The 16595-nt window shown below is 39.6% G+C and overlaps 1 protein-coding gene across 3 annotated transcripts in view; it reads right to left on the bottom strand.

The window, feature by feature from the left end:
* FGF12 (fibroblast growth factor 12) overlaps nt 1-16595 on the bottom strand; it is a 701986-nt gene that overhangs the window by 188086 nt on the left and 497305 nt on the right. For all 3 annotated transcript variants that reach the window (XM_082252032.1, XM_082252031.1, XM_082252030.1), the window contains 2 exons: nt 14917-15027; nt 10934-11037 (listed from right to left, as the gene is read on the bottom strand). In XM_082252032.1, the coding sequence (XP_082108158.1) occupies nt 10934-11037; nt 14917-15027 (215 nt within the window). The remainder of the gene's footprint in view (nt 1-10933; nt 11038-14916; nt 15028-16595) is intronic.

Here is a 16595-nt window from a genome sequence, read left to right as displayed (position 1 = left end):
ACAGATGCTCAGGTAAAGATACAGGTAAGTTCTCCTTTAATACAGAAAATAAGCTTGTTCTATTGGTTCTAACCTGGCTTGCTTATATGAGATGACCTTACTTCTGCATACATAGTTTTGCACAGAGCAGTCTTATCCTCCTCCTCCTGGGTTCTCCCACCTTTCGAGTACCCCCCTCCCCTTCCAAGCAAGTCGCTTGCTTGGGGGAGTACTAATTTGGGCTCACTCCGGTGCCACATCTATTAACACACACAGTGCAGCTCAGTCTAGCGCCCTGTTCCATTGTTACTGAAATCGATTGACAGCAACAGGAGCCAATGGCTCCCGCTGCTCTCACTGAGTCCAGTGAGAAGGGAAAGATAAAGGAGTGCCACTGCTCTTGGTCAAAGTAGTGGATCGAGATCAGGCTCAGGTAAGTATTTAGGGGGGGCAGAGGTTGAGCTGCACCTAAAAACTTTACCTGAATGCAGGGAATGCATTGGCACAAAAAAAGCATTTTGTCTTTACAACCACTTTAAAGAAAGTGCATAGTGGATTTCTTTGTTCATCTTATGAACCCACGCAGTCAATCAGGAAGCTGACTTAACGCCTCAGTAAGAGAAATAATTAATTCATCAGTGTTACCTGGTGTTTTAACACGTATGTACAAAAATACCAAAGCTATTTTCCTCCTTTTTCATTCGCACATGGTCTGTATTCACAGTGCATGCAATCATATGATGCTTCCTTGTTGCCAACAATAGTCTAGGAAAGATTAATATAGCAGTAAAAAAAAAAAAAAAAGAAATCTCTTTCCAGCAATTCTAATAACCTGATTTTTCTAAATCCAGTTTTTTACTCCCATTGTTGTATGGTTTAAACCACAGGGATGAAAACTTCTGAAGCTTTACTCAGCGCTCAAATAAAACCCTTTGTGTTACTAACCTAGTCTGTTATCAGGCGTGTTCCATATTCTAATATGTAAAAATGTTATTATACCAGTCTGCATCTACCAATTAAAGATAATTATTTATTAATACAACATTAAAGTGATTCTAAAGTTTTTTTAAAATTTTTTTATAAAAAAACATGTCATACTTATCTACCCTGCGCAATGGTTTTTTACTGAGCAGCCCCGATCCTCTCCTTTTGGGTCCCCCGCCGGCAGTCCTGGCTCCTCCCCCCACACACAGAGCATGGCTCGGACCCCCCCTCTGCTCACTCATCGACTCACTGGCTGTGATTGACAGCAGCAGGAGCCAATGAAAAGAGAGAGACTCAGGAAAGCTGCTATTCTCATGCCCTTTGCTGGATCGAGATGGGGCTCAGATAAGTGAAAGGGGGGGAGCTGCATCCAGAAGGTTTTATACCTTAACACCTAGAATGCATTAAGGTAACAAAAACGTGTGCCTTTAGAAGAAAAAAATGGATGATTACATTTCAGAATAACTGTATCAATGTCTACATTGCTTTTGTACTACTTTAACCTTCCTAGCGGTATTCCCGAGCGTGACTCGGGGTTAGATTTTAGAGCCAAAAGCGGTAACCCCGAGCCACACTCGGGGTAGCGCTAGGAAGATCGCTGGATCCTGGTAGAGGTTTTACTTACCTTTTCTCCGGGATCCAGCGATGTATGCGGGCGGTATGCGGCGGCGGAGCTTCCTCCCAATCGTCTGCGAGCCCCGGCTTCCATCTCCGGCGACGTGACGTCCGCCGGGGGGTGGAACCGGCGGCAAATTCAAATGTAAAACACACCAAACACACTGATATCATTCAAAATAAAAAAAAAATCACATTACATTGCCCCCCAGTGCCCTTTCCTGCAGTTTTACTGTACTTTTTATGTAAATATATGTATATATATATATATATATACAGTATATATATATATATATATATATATATATATATATATATACATACATATACATACATATATATATATATATGTATACATACACACATATATATATATATATATATATATATAATATATATATATATATAATATATATAATAAATGTATACAGTTGGTTTGGGCTGCTCATTCACAAGAATTACATGCAAAATAATGGTACCGCTTTCAGCACCTAAAATCCAAAAGAACCATACCGCCAGGGAGGTTAAGGAAGACCCTAGAGCTCATTCACATAGTAACTTTCTGGCAACACACTGTGCCGAAATGCATATTGCCTTGCAATTTCACAAGCGCTGTGCTGTATTTTAGAATGATCTAAGTAACTTGATAGACGAAACTCAGGGCAATGCATCCAAAATGCAGCATGCAGGAATTTTTCTGAACACAATGCAGTATGTATGGGGATAGCTTTAATATATACAGCAGAGGTACAGCCTATCAATTAAATAAAACTGCAGCTTTGATTTTACATTTAATATTTTTTTAGAGGTTAGCCTACACACCAGAATTCACCCATAACTGATAGACCAGTTTGGAGGGACCCACATTTAAAATTCAACTGATGTCATGAAAACCAAAAAATAAATTCCATACAAAGCATATCTAAACCTAAAAGCAAAAAAGTAATATATTGCAGCTTACTAAAGCTTTATTGTTTATTCATTTTCCTTTATATTCACCTGGTAATCTGCCCAGTAGTTCAGGTATTTTTCAAATTCCTTTAACAGACCAAGCTGTCCTGACATAGTAACAGTTAGAGGGTTGGGAAAAACCATTTAACACTGACAGGGGTGCTTACTGTACATGGTCATAAAGCATTCATCTCAAAGGAAAATAAAACAATTGCTGTAATTATATATAAAGTGTTAGCTGGAGTTTGATTTAAATTCTTTAGTCAAGCTCATCTAAAATTGCTATAGCATGTAACAATATCCTATCCACAGGGTGAAAATGCTGTTGTCCAAGGGTGGCTTCATTACTCCTCCATAGAGCAGAGCCACCCTAGGACTGACCGTCTGGATCATCGTGTAAATATAAAAGGAAAAAAAAAAGACTAAGGCCCCTTTCACATAGGGAGTCTGTCAGGCGGACTCTGTTTTTCTCAGCGGGGGATCAATCCGCCAATCCCCCGCTGAGCAGGCAGATGGCAGCTCCACGCTGTGTGGTCCCGCTGTCCTCTATGGGAGAATCAGATGGGAACGGACCGTGTGTTCGTTCTCTTTCGATCCCATCCGATCTGCTAGACGGATGGAAAATAAGGTTTCCATGCAGATTTGATGGATTGGATCGGATGTCTGAAAAACGGACAGACGGATCTGAACGGTCTGCCTGTTTGAAAGGGGCCTTAAGAATTAAAATGAGTGCAGCCACCACCTGCAGGATTGGTAAGCTGCCATATATTAACCACATCCCGCCCGCCCTATAGCAAATTGACTGCGGGATTGTGGTTGTCTTATCCTGACCGGACGTCATATGACGGTGGCAGGATAATACAGCTCTGCGCGCCCTCCGGGGGCGCGCAGAGCGGCGATCGGTGATGCGAGGTGTCAGTCTGACTCCCTGCATCTCCGATCTCGGTAAAGAGCCTACTAACGTAGGCTCTTCACCATATAACCAGCTGTGTCCAATCACGGCTGGTCACATAGTAAACAGAAAGAGCCGTTGATCGGCTTTCCTTAGTTCGTGCCTGACAGGCACGAGTAAAGGAGCGACGATCGGCGGCTCCCCTGACAGGGGGGGGGGTTGCACTGGTAATCAGATCATTGATTACCAGTGCAGACCCTCGGGGGGGTGCCACTAGAACCACCAGGGATGCCCACCCATGACCCCAGGGATGCCCACCTATGACCCCAGGGATGCCCACTATGGCCACCAGGGATGGCAATCAGGGCTTAGGGAGCCCCCCATTGCCCTCCCCATCAGTGCTGCCCACCAGTGCCCTCCCTATCAGTGCTGCCCACCAGTGCCCATCATTGCCATCTTTCAGTGTTGCCCACCAGTGCCCATTATTGCCCACCAGTGCTGCCTATCAAAGCCCATTAGAGCCCATCAGTGCTGCCTGTCAGTGCCGATCAGTGCCGCCTATCAGTGCCCATCAGTGCCCACAAGTGCCGCCCATCAGTGCCACCTATCAGTGCCCATCAGTGCCACCTATCAGTGCCCATCAATGCCGCCTATCAGTGCCCAGCAGTGCCGCCTATCAGTGCCCACCAATGCTGTATATCTGTGCTACCTATCAGTGCCACATATCAGTGCCGCCTATCAGTGCCGCCTATCAGTGCCACCCCATCGGTGCCACCCCATCAGTGCCACCCCATCAGTGCCTCCTCATCAGTGCCTGTCAGTGAAGTCTCATCAGTGCTCATCAGTGCAGGAAATAACATTTACAAAATTGTATAACATAAACAAAAAAACTTTTTTTTTTCAAACTTTTCGGACTTTTTTTGTTTGTTTAGCAAAAAGAGAAAACCCAGAGGTGATCAAATACCACCAAAAGAAAGCTCTATTTGTGGGGGGAAAATGACATAAATTTGGTGTAGGTACAGTGTTGCATGACTGCGCAATTGTCAGTCAAAATGCAACAGCGCTAAAAGGGGAAAATTGGCTTGGGCAGGAAGGGGGTGAAAGTGCCCTGTATTGAAGTGGTTAATATTATTATTATTATTTATTTATTTATTTAGTTTTTTTTAAGTAAAAATAAACCAAGAAGCGAAATACACAGGGATACAGATGTGGCAACTATTATAAATTTAAAATAATTTAATTTGTGTTTAGCAAGCATTATGATACACACAATGCAGCAACATAGTAGATAGCCAGGAGGGTTGCAGTTTTTGCAGCATCCTTTCTCCATCATCACCACACATTGAAGGTTCCCTTTATTCTCACCCTCCTGTAAGCTGCTCTAAACAATTACTGCCTCATCTTTCAATGTGTGAAAAATATTAGGAAGCAGCTCTGCAGCGTGTGGAACATATTAGGACGCAGCCCTGCAGCTTCCTGTCTCCAGCAGCACCACACACTGAAGGCTCTCTTAGCTCTCCCCCTCCTCTATACGGTAAACACCTACTGCTTCATCATCCAACGTGTGAAACTAATTAGGATGACAACACAGTGCAATGCAGCAGATCCTGACTAGCTCAATGTGCTGGCACTCCCTCTCTTAGCCTGAACTCTGGTGTGCAGGGTATTAAGAGGAATGGTAGCTTTTAACTGTTCATTTTCATTGTACCTAAATCATTACTGAAGCATATGGCAGTGGAACTGATTCACTAAAGCAGAGACTGTTTACTTAAATATGAGAATGTTCTCTTTGTACAGTGAATTTTTACTAAACTTGGTCATTAATGTAATGCTAACTTTTATCACTTCAATCACCCAATCACAAGCAAAGAAAAAAATAGTATTATGTATTTTTTTCTTGCACAGGATTTTATTTTCATTATTATTTTAATATTTTAATATTATTCACCGTATTTACTGAGCTCAGTGAATATTCTATTTGCATGTAAGTGAACAGTTTCTGATCCTTTTGTAAATCAACCCCAATGTGTTGCTGGAATCAACAACTATACCAGATCACATGTTATCGCTTTTATCCCTGTATACAGAATTAGCACATTGATTTTATTTGTAAGCAGGTAGCCCAAAATGAAAAGCCACACAGAACCCAAAACTACGCAACCTAATAGGGATAATTTAAATACATTTAAATAAAGTGGAAAGCATTTTTAAAAAGTATTTATTTTAATTATGATTGGTCCAAAAAATGCGAGTGTATCATTTTGGCAGCTTTACCTGGATGGTGGCTGGGGATGCTAAAATTGTTTTATTTCTGCCAAATACCAGTATCAACTGTGAGTTTCTGCTGCCCAGATTTATAGTTCTGGCTAGTGTACAGTGAAGAAAAAAGTTGCTTTGCTCTCCCTCTTTTGCTCACCTCATTTATTCACAAAAACATCTTACGTTGTTTCCACTGGAAACAAGGCATTCTGTGGGTGGAAGAAAGGAGATTCTTTGGTAAAGCATTTTAATTACACATATTGCTGTTTACAAAAGACATTGGGGCAAGGCTTGTGGTCACACGACCCTGGTTGTGTCTGGTCTCATCTGATCTTGGAAGCTAAGCAGAGTTGGGCTTGGATGGGAGACATTGGGGTAAGATTTTGGTGATTCACAGGATTATTTTTCATGACTATATAATTTTATCATTTTAGTTTTGGGTTTGTGAGCACTGAACACGTTACATACCTAGATCCAGTGTTGCCAACCTCCTGTAGCATTTTCTACTGACAAAAATGAAAAATTGACTGACAGAGCACATTTTTTACTGACAACCTGAAAAAACAGTATAAACACAATATGGAAACACTGAAAATACAAACAACCAGGATTTTGGCTGGCTTAGTCAAAATCTCACAGGTCGCCGTAGGTCGCCTTCCATAGGGAAGCTGCGGACCCGTTCTAATAGGAGCGTCACAAGTCGCTCCGACTTAGAAAAAGGGTCCGGAGCTTCTTTGGGGCGACCCGGAGCGACCGTCATAGACTTCAATGTTATGAAGTCCGTGCCGGCCGCTCTGAGGTCGCGGCGCGCTGCTCGCACCGCGACCTCGGAGGTCGCCCCGGGAAGTCGGATCGCCCCAATGTGAACGGGGCCTTACACTCAAAGAGTCAACACAGCATGACAAATTATCCCTGATATTTACAAACAGTTCTAAAAATTACAGATTTTTACAAGTTGTTCGTAAATTTACTGACGATTGGCAACCCTGCCTAGATCCCGTGGTTTGCCCACCCCTCCTCTCATCTACAAATAATGACATTTAAATAGGTTTTATTCATGAGGAAAAATGAGACATCTCATTTACCCCTAATCTTATATAAAATCATGAGATTTCACTGTCTTTTGAGTTTTTGGAGGTTTTTAGGGGTGAAGTGGGCTTTAAATGATTCCTGAGGTGGTTTAAAGGGCATAATGAGCTGAGGGTTATAGAAACTCTTTAATCTATCATAGACCTCAATAGCCTCAATATTTTTTCCTCTCTTTTTTTTTTTTTTTTTACATAAATGGAAAAACAGATAGTGAAGAAAAAGCAAAATTAAAAAGTGACAGTACCCATATACAAAGTACAGAAAAGGCAGGAAAAAACAAAAACATAAAGAACACTAAATAGCCAAATTGGTAAAAAAAAAAAAAAACACTAAATGAAATAAAGTAAACTGTCTGAAATACACCCTTGTGCCCTAAATTACCTTAAATACACCAAATTAAAAAAGGACAAAAGGAGAATAGCTCAGAGAAAAAATATATGCGTTTATGCAAAGAGAAGGTATATAACAAATAAAAAGCAAGCCATTTCTTGTAAGAGAGACATCTTATTTAAAATGTGTAAAAGCTGAAGCCTAAAGAATGCATAAAGAATATTGCATGTAAATATTGTGCAAGCACAGACAAGCAATGCTTTACACTATACTAGGTACGGTAATTTCTTATAACTGGTATTTAGTAAGAACATTATTTTTGATTCTGTACGCTCTTACACTAAGGGCTCAAAAGCAGAGCTAAAATATTGGGAATTGCAGTAGCAAAGAGACATTTTGCATGTCTCTTATAAATATAGATATAAATATAGATAAAACACATTGTCATAACAAATGTAAGATTTTCAAACAATGTAACTTTTAAAATGCTGATTAAATCTACACTGTTTAATTAACCAAATGTCAATTTATTGATTGTAGGCCGCAGTTCAAAGAGGTTACTATTCACTACACCGTTAGGAACAGAAGATAAAATCAACATGGTGCCAAAACCCCAGAGCTGTATATTGGCAGAACCTTTGTGATCAATGTGGTAAACACCAACTCTAAATCAAACTGTGATGGAAATAAAGAGGAACTGCAGTGGCACAGAATAGAAACAATTCTGATTTCCAAAGACAAAATAAAAGTTTGGGCTACCAGGCTTGGGCTTTTATTCCCGGGTCCCTCATGACACTGGGATAGAGAATAGACTGTAAAAGTGCTGACCTCTATCACTGAAAGTCATAAACTATTTCCATCTGTCAATGATAATCTGCATTATGTGCCCCCAGCCTATAATCTCTCCAGTGAAATGTAGGCATGTGTGAAATGATTCTGCCAGTTAAAGATTCAACCCAGAACAGGCTGATCTGCACATGCTGGAGATGTGTGAAAATCAGTTTATGAGAAAATCTAGTTCACGAGGACCCTTTACCTGTTCACCACAATACAAGAGGAGTTAAAAATATAAAGACTCCTCACTTACCACTTTACCTCAAGAACGTTAAAGAAATAAAAAATGACCAGGTGTTTGTCACGCACCACAGGTCATCTAACAAATGGCCAAAGGTAATTTTGGGGCGAGCAAAGCTCTCTTAATTTTCATTTTGGGGCATCTAGATTCAGAGTGATTACATATCATAAAGATTTGTTATGTACAAGATTATGGGATTCTGTGAGATTCCCATAGTCCAGCTCCCAGATGGATATATCAATTGATTGGCATATACTAAGCCTTAAAATGATTTTAACTCTAAGAATTCTTTCACAGTTTTGTGAGTACAGGAAACCATAAAGTCAATACAAACAATAGCATAAACACAGTGTATCACAGAGCAGGTGAAAGTATTTATCATCCGTAAGGGAAGATACGCAGTAACTAATAGCAACAAAACCCACAGATGGGTCTTTTTTTTAACTGATAAGAACAGATTTTATATCAAATGTATAAAAAAAAACAATATTTAATCAGGGAACATTCCACCCTGTACTGCGAAGCAGCGCATAAATACACTACATTACAATATAGTTCCAATCATAAAATACATACTTTCACCCTGCGGTATGATGCCTAACGTTCTGTGTGAAGAAAAAGTTCCCCGAAACCCCATGTCATGCAAGACGCCGAAAGCCCCGAAAGCATTACCAAGCATTACAGATGGGTCAGTTGTTCAATAGTAGGGCATTTGGAGCCTTATTCTTGGGAAAAAGGAGAATGTGAAAATACCTAAGGGGGTCTCCAGAAGGGTACAGTTGTTAACTGAGGGGGGATGAACCCTCTCAACAGTGATTATTTTGTGGAAACAAGGCTGGTCTGTTTTCAAAGAAATTTCAGATTTTTTTTTTTAATTCAAGAAGTGACTCAAAAAAGGACAGCACCTCGTAGACTTGTTTACATTAAAGTGGTGCTTGCGAGTTTCAGGTTTTCATTGTGTCTGCTTTTTGCTATGTGCTTGGTAAACTTTATTTGCATAATGGTAAGTCAATGAACTCCTTTACTTGTTCACCAGGGCAGAGAATACTACTAACCCGTTACAGCCATGGGTAGGCAAGCTGAACATACCTATCCAAACACATTTTTATATCTCCTCATGCAGTGCCTAAATGTCTACAGCATTGTGATAGGACACACACTGTTGCCCGCCGCCCACCAAGAAGCACTGAAAATGATTTGGGCTGGTATCAGTATAGCAGTGGGCCTGCTTACCACCAACCCTCATGTCATGGGGATTTCAGTTTCTATGCTGGGTGTATCTGCATGCTATCTTTACTTAGCACAGTTGCAGTATTATATAATGTCTCAAGAAAGTCCAACATGTATGATCCAGTTTCAATATATTATACATCAAACTGATAATTCAAGGACAAAAGTCACTTAAATGTTACAGTTTTTAAGTGCAAAGAACTTTGCTATGAAAACGCTAAGCTGATCGATGTTTATAATAAGCTATATGACATAAGTGTGAGATGATTAGTAGGTGCTGTTACATCTATTTTGATAAATTAAAGGAGCTGTGTTAAAACTTCTTTAGAATCTAATGTTAAAATTGTTTAAAATAATTCTAAAGTTAGTTCCTATATTTTATGTGTGCTGGACTCTTACTATTTTGTAGTATCATTTACTTTGCGCAGGATGCACACTACACTGTTCCTAATTTATCAGAATATATTAAACATGACCAAATATACACTAACCTAAACAGGCCACAAACCAGTTAGATTTTCTTCAGATGTATTTAGATTTCATCCACTAGATCAGGGGTCTCCAAACTTTCTAAGCAAATGGCCAGTTTACTGTCCTTCAGACTTTGGAAGGGCCAAAAGTTGGTGTGATTGGGAGGAATTGTACTCCTTTGTTGTGTCAGTGGGGGGAATAATGTCTTGTGTCAATGCGAGAAAAAGTGCCCCAAGAGCTGGATAAAGGCAAGCAGAGTGCTGCATGGGGCCCCTGGGCCAAAGTTTGGAGACCACTGTATTAGATTTAAAAATTGACTAATACCTATGTGGCCCCTCACACTAGATAATTGTAACACTGCTAATATACCAGATCAAATCTGTGTAAAAAGTTTTAGCAGAACATTTGTTGCCTATAAAAATACAAAAGAAACCTGCTAAAGTTGAATTTTGCTGCATTTCAAAATACAGCACACATGTGATGAAGCATTTGGTATGAACAGGGCCTAATATTGGGGAAGTAGACCAAGTAGAAAAGCTTGCTCAACACTTGCTCATTTAGCTGGACAAGGAATGCAAAGAACACAGTGGTAAAAGATATTACAACGTAAGCCTCATGCCACATTCCCCACCTGGGCGGTTCTCCATAAATGCTAAAGTTACTGGTCCATAACCAGCCATTTCATGTTTCAATAATCCCATTTTGAATACTCATACCCCATTTGCTTTTTGCTCAGCTATGAGTACTATGCTATACAGAGGAGTGTCTTTAGAAACAAGAAATATTGATTTGAAAATAAATAAGGTTTATTGACTTGAAAGGGCCACGGGCCATATATTACAGTTTGGTTTATGCAAAAGACTTAATACTAATAATGGAGAAATACACAAGTTTAGGTGATATAGTGTGGACCAATATTTTCCAGTACTTAGCTGACTTTCTGTTCAGTAATCTCATGAAAATCTAAACTAGCAGCAATACTGTATATTTATTTAGAATATTGTACAAGTCCTGCTCACTTTAGACTGACATTTTAATAAAGAGCACACCAGACTTACTGAGCTGAAGAGAAAACCTTCACCATTCATGGCCGCGTAGAGTCCCGCCTTTACGCCTTGTATTGCAACCACCCGTAGACCCACAGGGATTAGATTGAAAAGGGCTGAATCAAATAAAAAGAAAATAAAAATAATATTCTTATACAAAGATTTATTTTTATTGCACATTATGCCTAATAAAGCTACCCTATATTTTGTCGAGGTCTGAAGCTTAAAAATGGACCTTTACTTTCTCTTGATAGATTGCATATTCTGCCCCCCCCCCCCCCCCCCACAATATATTGGGTGAAAAGTACTGTTTCCATAAGGTACTTGTTCCTACTATGTTAGTCATCACCTTTGCAAGGATGACATTTGCTGGGTCTGTGACTACAACCCCTTCTACCCCCCACCTGCAACCTCCTGGGATACATCACACATCTCGCACCTTAAGAGATTTGGGGGTTGTGAGAGACAGCACTGGACACCATGAGCAACTACAATATTTGCAAGTGTCCATGTTGAAAATCAGATTGGCTTACTATATGTATTTTGTTGTCATAATAAATTTAATGAATAAAAGATAAGAATTTCAGCTGCAGGTGAGCCCATACAGATTGGTGCTCTATGGCAGCACATGCTAGGATATATCATAAAACAAAAAATTCAGGCGCCAAACCAAAACAGTACATATCTTACAATAGTCTTTATTGCTTGTATCAGCCCAGCAGCTGTAAAGAAAAAGCACCAGTAGTGATATGAAACAAGTCTTGATCCAAAATTCCTAATAAACAAGCACTTGGGAGTACTCATCCAGAGTGTATTGTTACGGCACTTATTGTATAGGTTCCGTTTTTATATACCACTGTACCACAATGATTATGAACCCATAAAACAATTTATTGTAGAATCAGGCAACATGGTCTTTATACAAATCCATATGTTTAAAACACACAACAGCCAAGAGTAGCTTACTTGGCCCCACACTGAAGATGGTGGCGAGCCGGTACTCCCATCTTCATTTTGAAGTTACAAGTATGGCCTCTCCACGCCAGTACCGGCATCCCACCATCTTCAGTTTGGGGCCAAGTAAGCTACTCTTCTTGAATGTCATTTCACACCATAGGCTTTCTATGAAGCCTATGGTATACCATGCACACTTGTGGCTGTTGTGTGTTTTAATCAAATGGATTTGTATAAAGAACGTTTTGTCTGATTCTACAATAAACTGTTCATGAACATTTTGGTACAGTGGTATATAATTGTAACCTCTACAATAAGTGCAGTGACATTACACTCTGGATGAGTGTTCCTAAGCACTTGTTTTTTTTTGGAATTTCGGACATGCAATGATATGCAGTCGAAGTGAAACAATATAAATCAACCGCACTAACCATAACCGTAACTGAAAATATTTCATAAGTGAAGAAAAGTTGTGTAAAATCCCCACACCAAGAGTAGAAAGTGAATGCGCTCACCGGAGGGTATGGACCCAGAATACCTTATAGTATGTGGGCCATACAAGCTGGTAGATGGTATAATTACCCTCGATGTTAAGAAGAGGTTTTATTTTGCATAAAAAGTCAAAGACACTCTTACAAGTATCCAGCCGCCATCATGGCAGCTTCCTATGATGATGTCTTATTAGAGGAAATGCGTTAGGATTGTTATGAATGCCATCGATCTCTGTATATTTCCCTGCTCATTTGCATTGGATACTTGTAAGTGTGTCTTTGACTTTTTATGCAAAATAAAAGTTTAAGCAGTTTTACACTGTCGGCTTTGTCTGGTTTGTTCCTCCATGTATCACTGTGAGAGACCTGCAAGTTCCTACATGAGACGTTCTGGCCACCTCTTCTTAACATCGAGGGTTCCAGCCACCGCTTGGGAATTATACCATCTACCAGCTTGTATGACCCACATACTATAAGGTATTCTGGGTCCATACCCTCCGGTGAGCGCATTCACTTTCTACTCTTGCTGTGGGGATTTTACACAACTTTTCTTCACTTATGAATTTGAAGCACTACTTAATTTCTGCATACCGTTTGGACTCACTTATGAACCTTTATACATTGGTTATATGAATTTAAATTTATATTTGTTCATACATTTGTTCACTGATTTAGCGCTGCACTTTTATGTTTTAAAATGATATGCAGTCAGTAATTATAATAGGAGATATAAATAAATGGCATATAGGTTACCAGAATATTTACAGCTGTTGCAGCTCAATCCTATTGAACCTTATCAACCATATATTAACACTTAAAAAAGAAAACTTTTGCAACCTTTCATTCAGAAAGCAACAGTCTAAATCTACATGTAAGAAAGAAAAGATATACCTGTGCTCAAATCCCAATAGCTTATTCATATATGAACTATCAGGTGCTAAAGTGGTGTGACCACATAGTAACACTACAAATTCTGGATGGACCCTCTGCACACTGCTACACCCTTTCCAGCAAACGATTCAATGAAAAACAGGGATATTGAGTTTACATATACTGCAATACATGTTTAAGCTGACCAACTGCATCAAAGTGATCCCTCTTTAGGCCTTTTTACATATACCCTGGGTGTTTATTGCCAAATGTCATTTTTTTTGTGCGCCACGGAGGCGCGAATACAGTGTCCAGCCCCACTGCCTGCAGCCTGTCAAAATGTATGGCATGCTAAAGTAGTCTGCAGTTGGATGTGGGTGGACAGTGTCCTGAGTGGCGTTTTGTGGCTTATGCTATCAGGGCCATATACCTCAAATACAGAATACTTGCATTTCGGGCATACATGAGTACCACTCAGTACAGCATCCAACCGCAGAGTATTTCAGTCTGTCATAGATATTGCCAAGCTGCAGGCTATGCCTGTACCTTCCAGGCATTAAAAAAAAACATGCAGGGGCAACATGGCAAGTGAGCATGAGGCCTAAATTCTACCTGCTAACTAAAAGTGAAGACAAGAATTCCTTTTCAAAGCTTGGTTACCAACACTGCTTACAATCTTTCTGAATATGCTGAATAAAAAGGTTTCCCATACTTTGCTGTCCATTCCTGATTTTTTTGGGCTGTAGGTATCATAAAACCATATGCTTTTTGATTTTTAGTTTTTTGTTTTTTTCCGCAATAATAGAATACACTCACATCAGTGTTGGGGTAGCTACTCAAAAAATTTAACTAGTTACTAGTTACTTCTGTAAATTGTAATGAGATTACTTTACTAGTTACTGCATTTGAAAAGTAACTTCACTACTTATTACTTTACTCTTCTCTTTCTTAACTGACCGTGTAGAAGAAGATACATGACACTCTTTCTGCATAGAGTTTATTGTATAAACACAGGCTTTGGGAAACATGAGAACAAAACCTGAAAAAACAGAATAAAACATAAAGTGCAACAAAAAGTCATAAACTTCATCCCTCTCTATTCTTCGAAATAACGATTGTATCGCACAGCTTGGGTAACGCAGGAAAGCGTGTTTCTATAGCCTAATAAAGTAGTGTAGTTACCTCCTATAGCCTAGTAAAGTAGTGTAGTTACCAATATTAGTATTGTAACTAATTACATTACTTCGTTACCAAAAAAAGTAATGTAGTTACTGTAATCAGTTACTTTGTAACTCATTACCCCCAATACTGACTTACATACTATATTATACATTGCCTTCTTCCATTTTGTAATCAAATTACATGACGTATTGCCATAGCATGAGAAAAACATTTTAAAATAATTTGTGTATTATTTTTTTTTGGACAACACCTCTAATAAATGGTACTGTCTGACTGGACATTTCTACCTCTCTCGTCTATTGCAAGAAGCCCATCTATATACACACAGAAGGTGTAGAAATAGACATATAATATTGTGGTTCTGAACAAGTTAAATACTGCAGTGAACAGCTGTTCTATAAGTCATTTGTTTCTGAAGGCAAATGAAGTCCCTGATAGGAGACTCAACAGGCATTAAGCATGATTTATAATTGAAATGAAAAGGGTGATTTTCCTTACTGTAGTCGCTGTTTTCGTCCTTGGTCCCATCAATGGTGCCATCTGGGTGCATCTGCAGGAAGTATCCCTGCTGGCTGAATAACCTTGTCACAATTCCTTTCAGCTGGGGTTCTGTAAAATAAATACCATCAATACAACACTTAGAACTGTGCTTGGTGATTGTACATGGGACAGAATGCTTAGTCACCAGGATAGAAAGTGAAAAGCTAATTATGCCTGGCTAGATCACCTGCCTCCAGTTCCTTCCAGCTGTGATCCTATGACATGCAATTGTATTAGGAGGGAAGATGCTCCAACAACTTAATCCAAATGACTCAAAACAGATAAACACCACTTCCAGTCTCTGGCAAGGTCATTAATGTTTGCAAATTAAATTCTATCTATTGTGGTCCTGATATACTAGAACATGATACAAGAGTATTATTTTTATCAACATATAAACTAAACCATAAACTGACAATTTATCTGGGTCAGAAAGAGATAATGCAGCATAAAATATGATTTCCAGAATAAATAATCAAGCTTTTAGACACAGCTCCCCCACAAGTTCTCAAAAAGGATTCTCTACCAAAATGAATAACATATAATACTAGCTACAGCAGTAGGGAGATCACCCAGGTTACTGGAAGTCACAGACAGATGAGGATTTCTGTTTCATTTGGAAAACCACTTTAAGGCCTTGTTCATTGCTACGTGTCCCTAAACACAGGCACTGTGAGTTTGGGGGCACGTGCCCACACCCACAAGGGTGTCAAATTGGAAGCAGTGGCTGTGCCTGTGGAGGTGCTGCGTCCCAAATGACATGAACGGAACATCTGTGCATCTCAAGTAGGCAAAATACGGCCCTCATACAGGTGTGTGCTTAAAGAGTTACTAAACCCACAACAGTAAAATCAGTCAGTTTATGCAGTAAAGCATGCTTGTTGGACTCACTGTGGAACCTAAGGGGTTAATCCTCTGCATTGTCTAAAAAGGCTATTTGATCCTGTATGCATAGATCCTCCTCTTCTTGCATTGCCCCCAAAACATGTCCAGATAAGACAGAGTAAATGGAGTCAGGCTGCACATTCTTAGTTTGGTGTGTATTGCTAGAGAGTTTTTTTTTTTCTTGGGAGAGTGCCTGTGATCAGCACAGGGCCAATCAGTACTATTCAGACAAAGGGTCAGGGGTCTTGCATCCTGATAGGACAGCCAGAGCAGTATGAAAACTCCTCCTACAAGCTTTAACCAGGCACTGATAGAAGTCACAAGACTGCTATATACTACTGATGAGAAAAGGTATTTAGCAGTTTATATATACTAAAATAATTGCATTTTTATGTTCTGTGTACTGTGGGAGACCAGATATAGTGAATGCAGGGTCCTGGGTTTAGTAACACTTTAAAGAGGAACTACAGTCTGCTCACATAATTTGCAATAAAAACATATTTTCCATTCTGAAGCTTCCCTCCAACCACTTTGCATATTATTTTATAAATGCTCTGATTCTGTACTTGCCAAATATTCTGCAGAATTCTCCCTCCACTAAATCTGGCTGCAGGCATTTTAACTGTGGGGAGTTGAAGCCGCTGCCTGTTCACTTCCTGGATTTATACAGACACACACACATATATATATACAGACACACATACACATTTGGCAGACAAACTCACACCGCTGCTTGCCTGCACGTTTCTCCT

The sequence above is a fragment of the Pelophylax lessonae genome, assembly GCF_965119305.1.
Source record: "Pelophylax lessonae genome assembly, chromosome: 3".
In the NCBI taxonomy this organism is placed as follows: Eukaryota; Metazoa; Chordata; class Amphibia; order Anura; family Ranidae; genus Pelophylax; species Pelophylax lessonae.
Note: the sequence above shows the minus strand (reverse complement) of the source record. Positions and strands in the feature narration are given on the sequence as shown.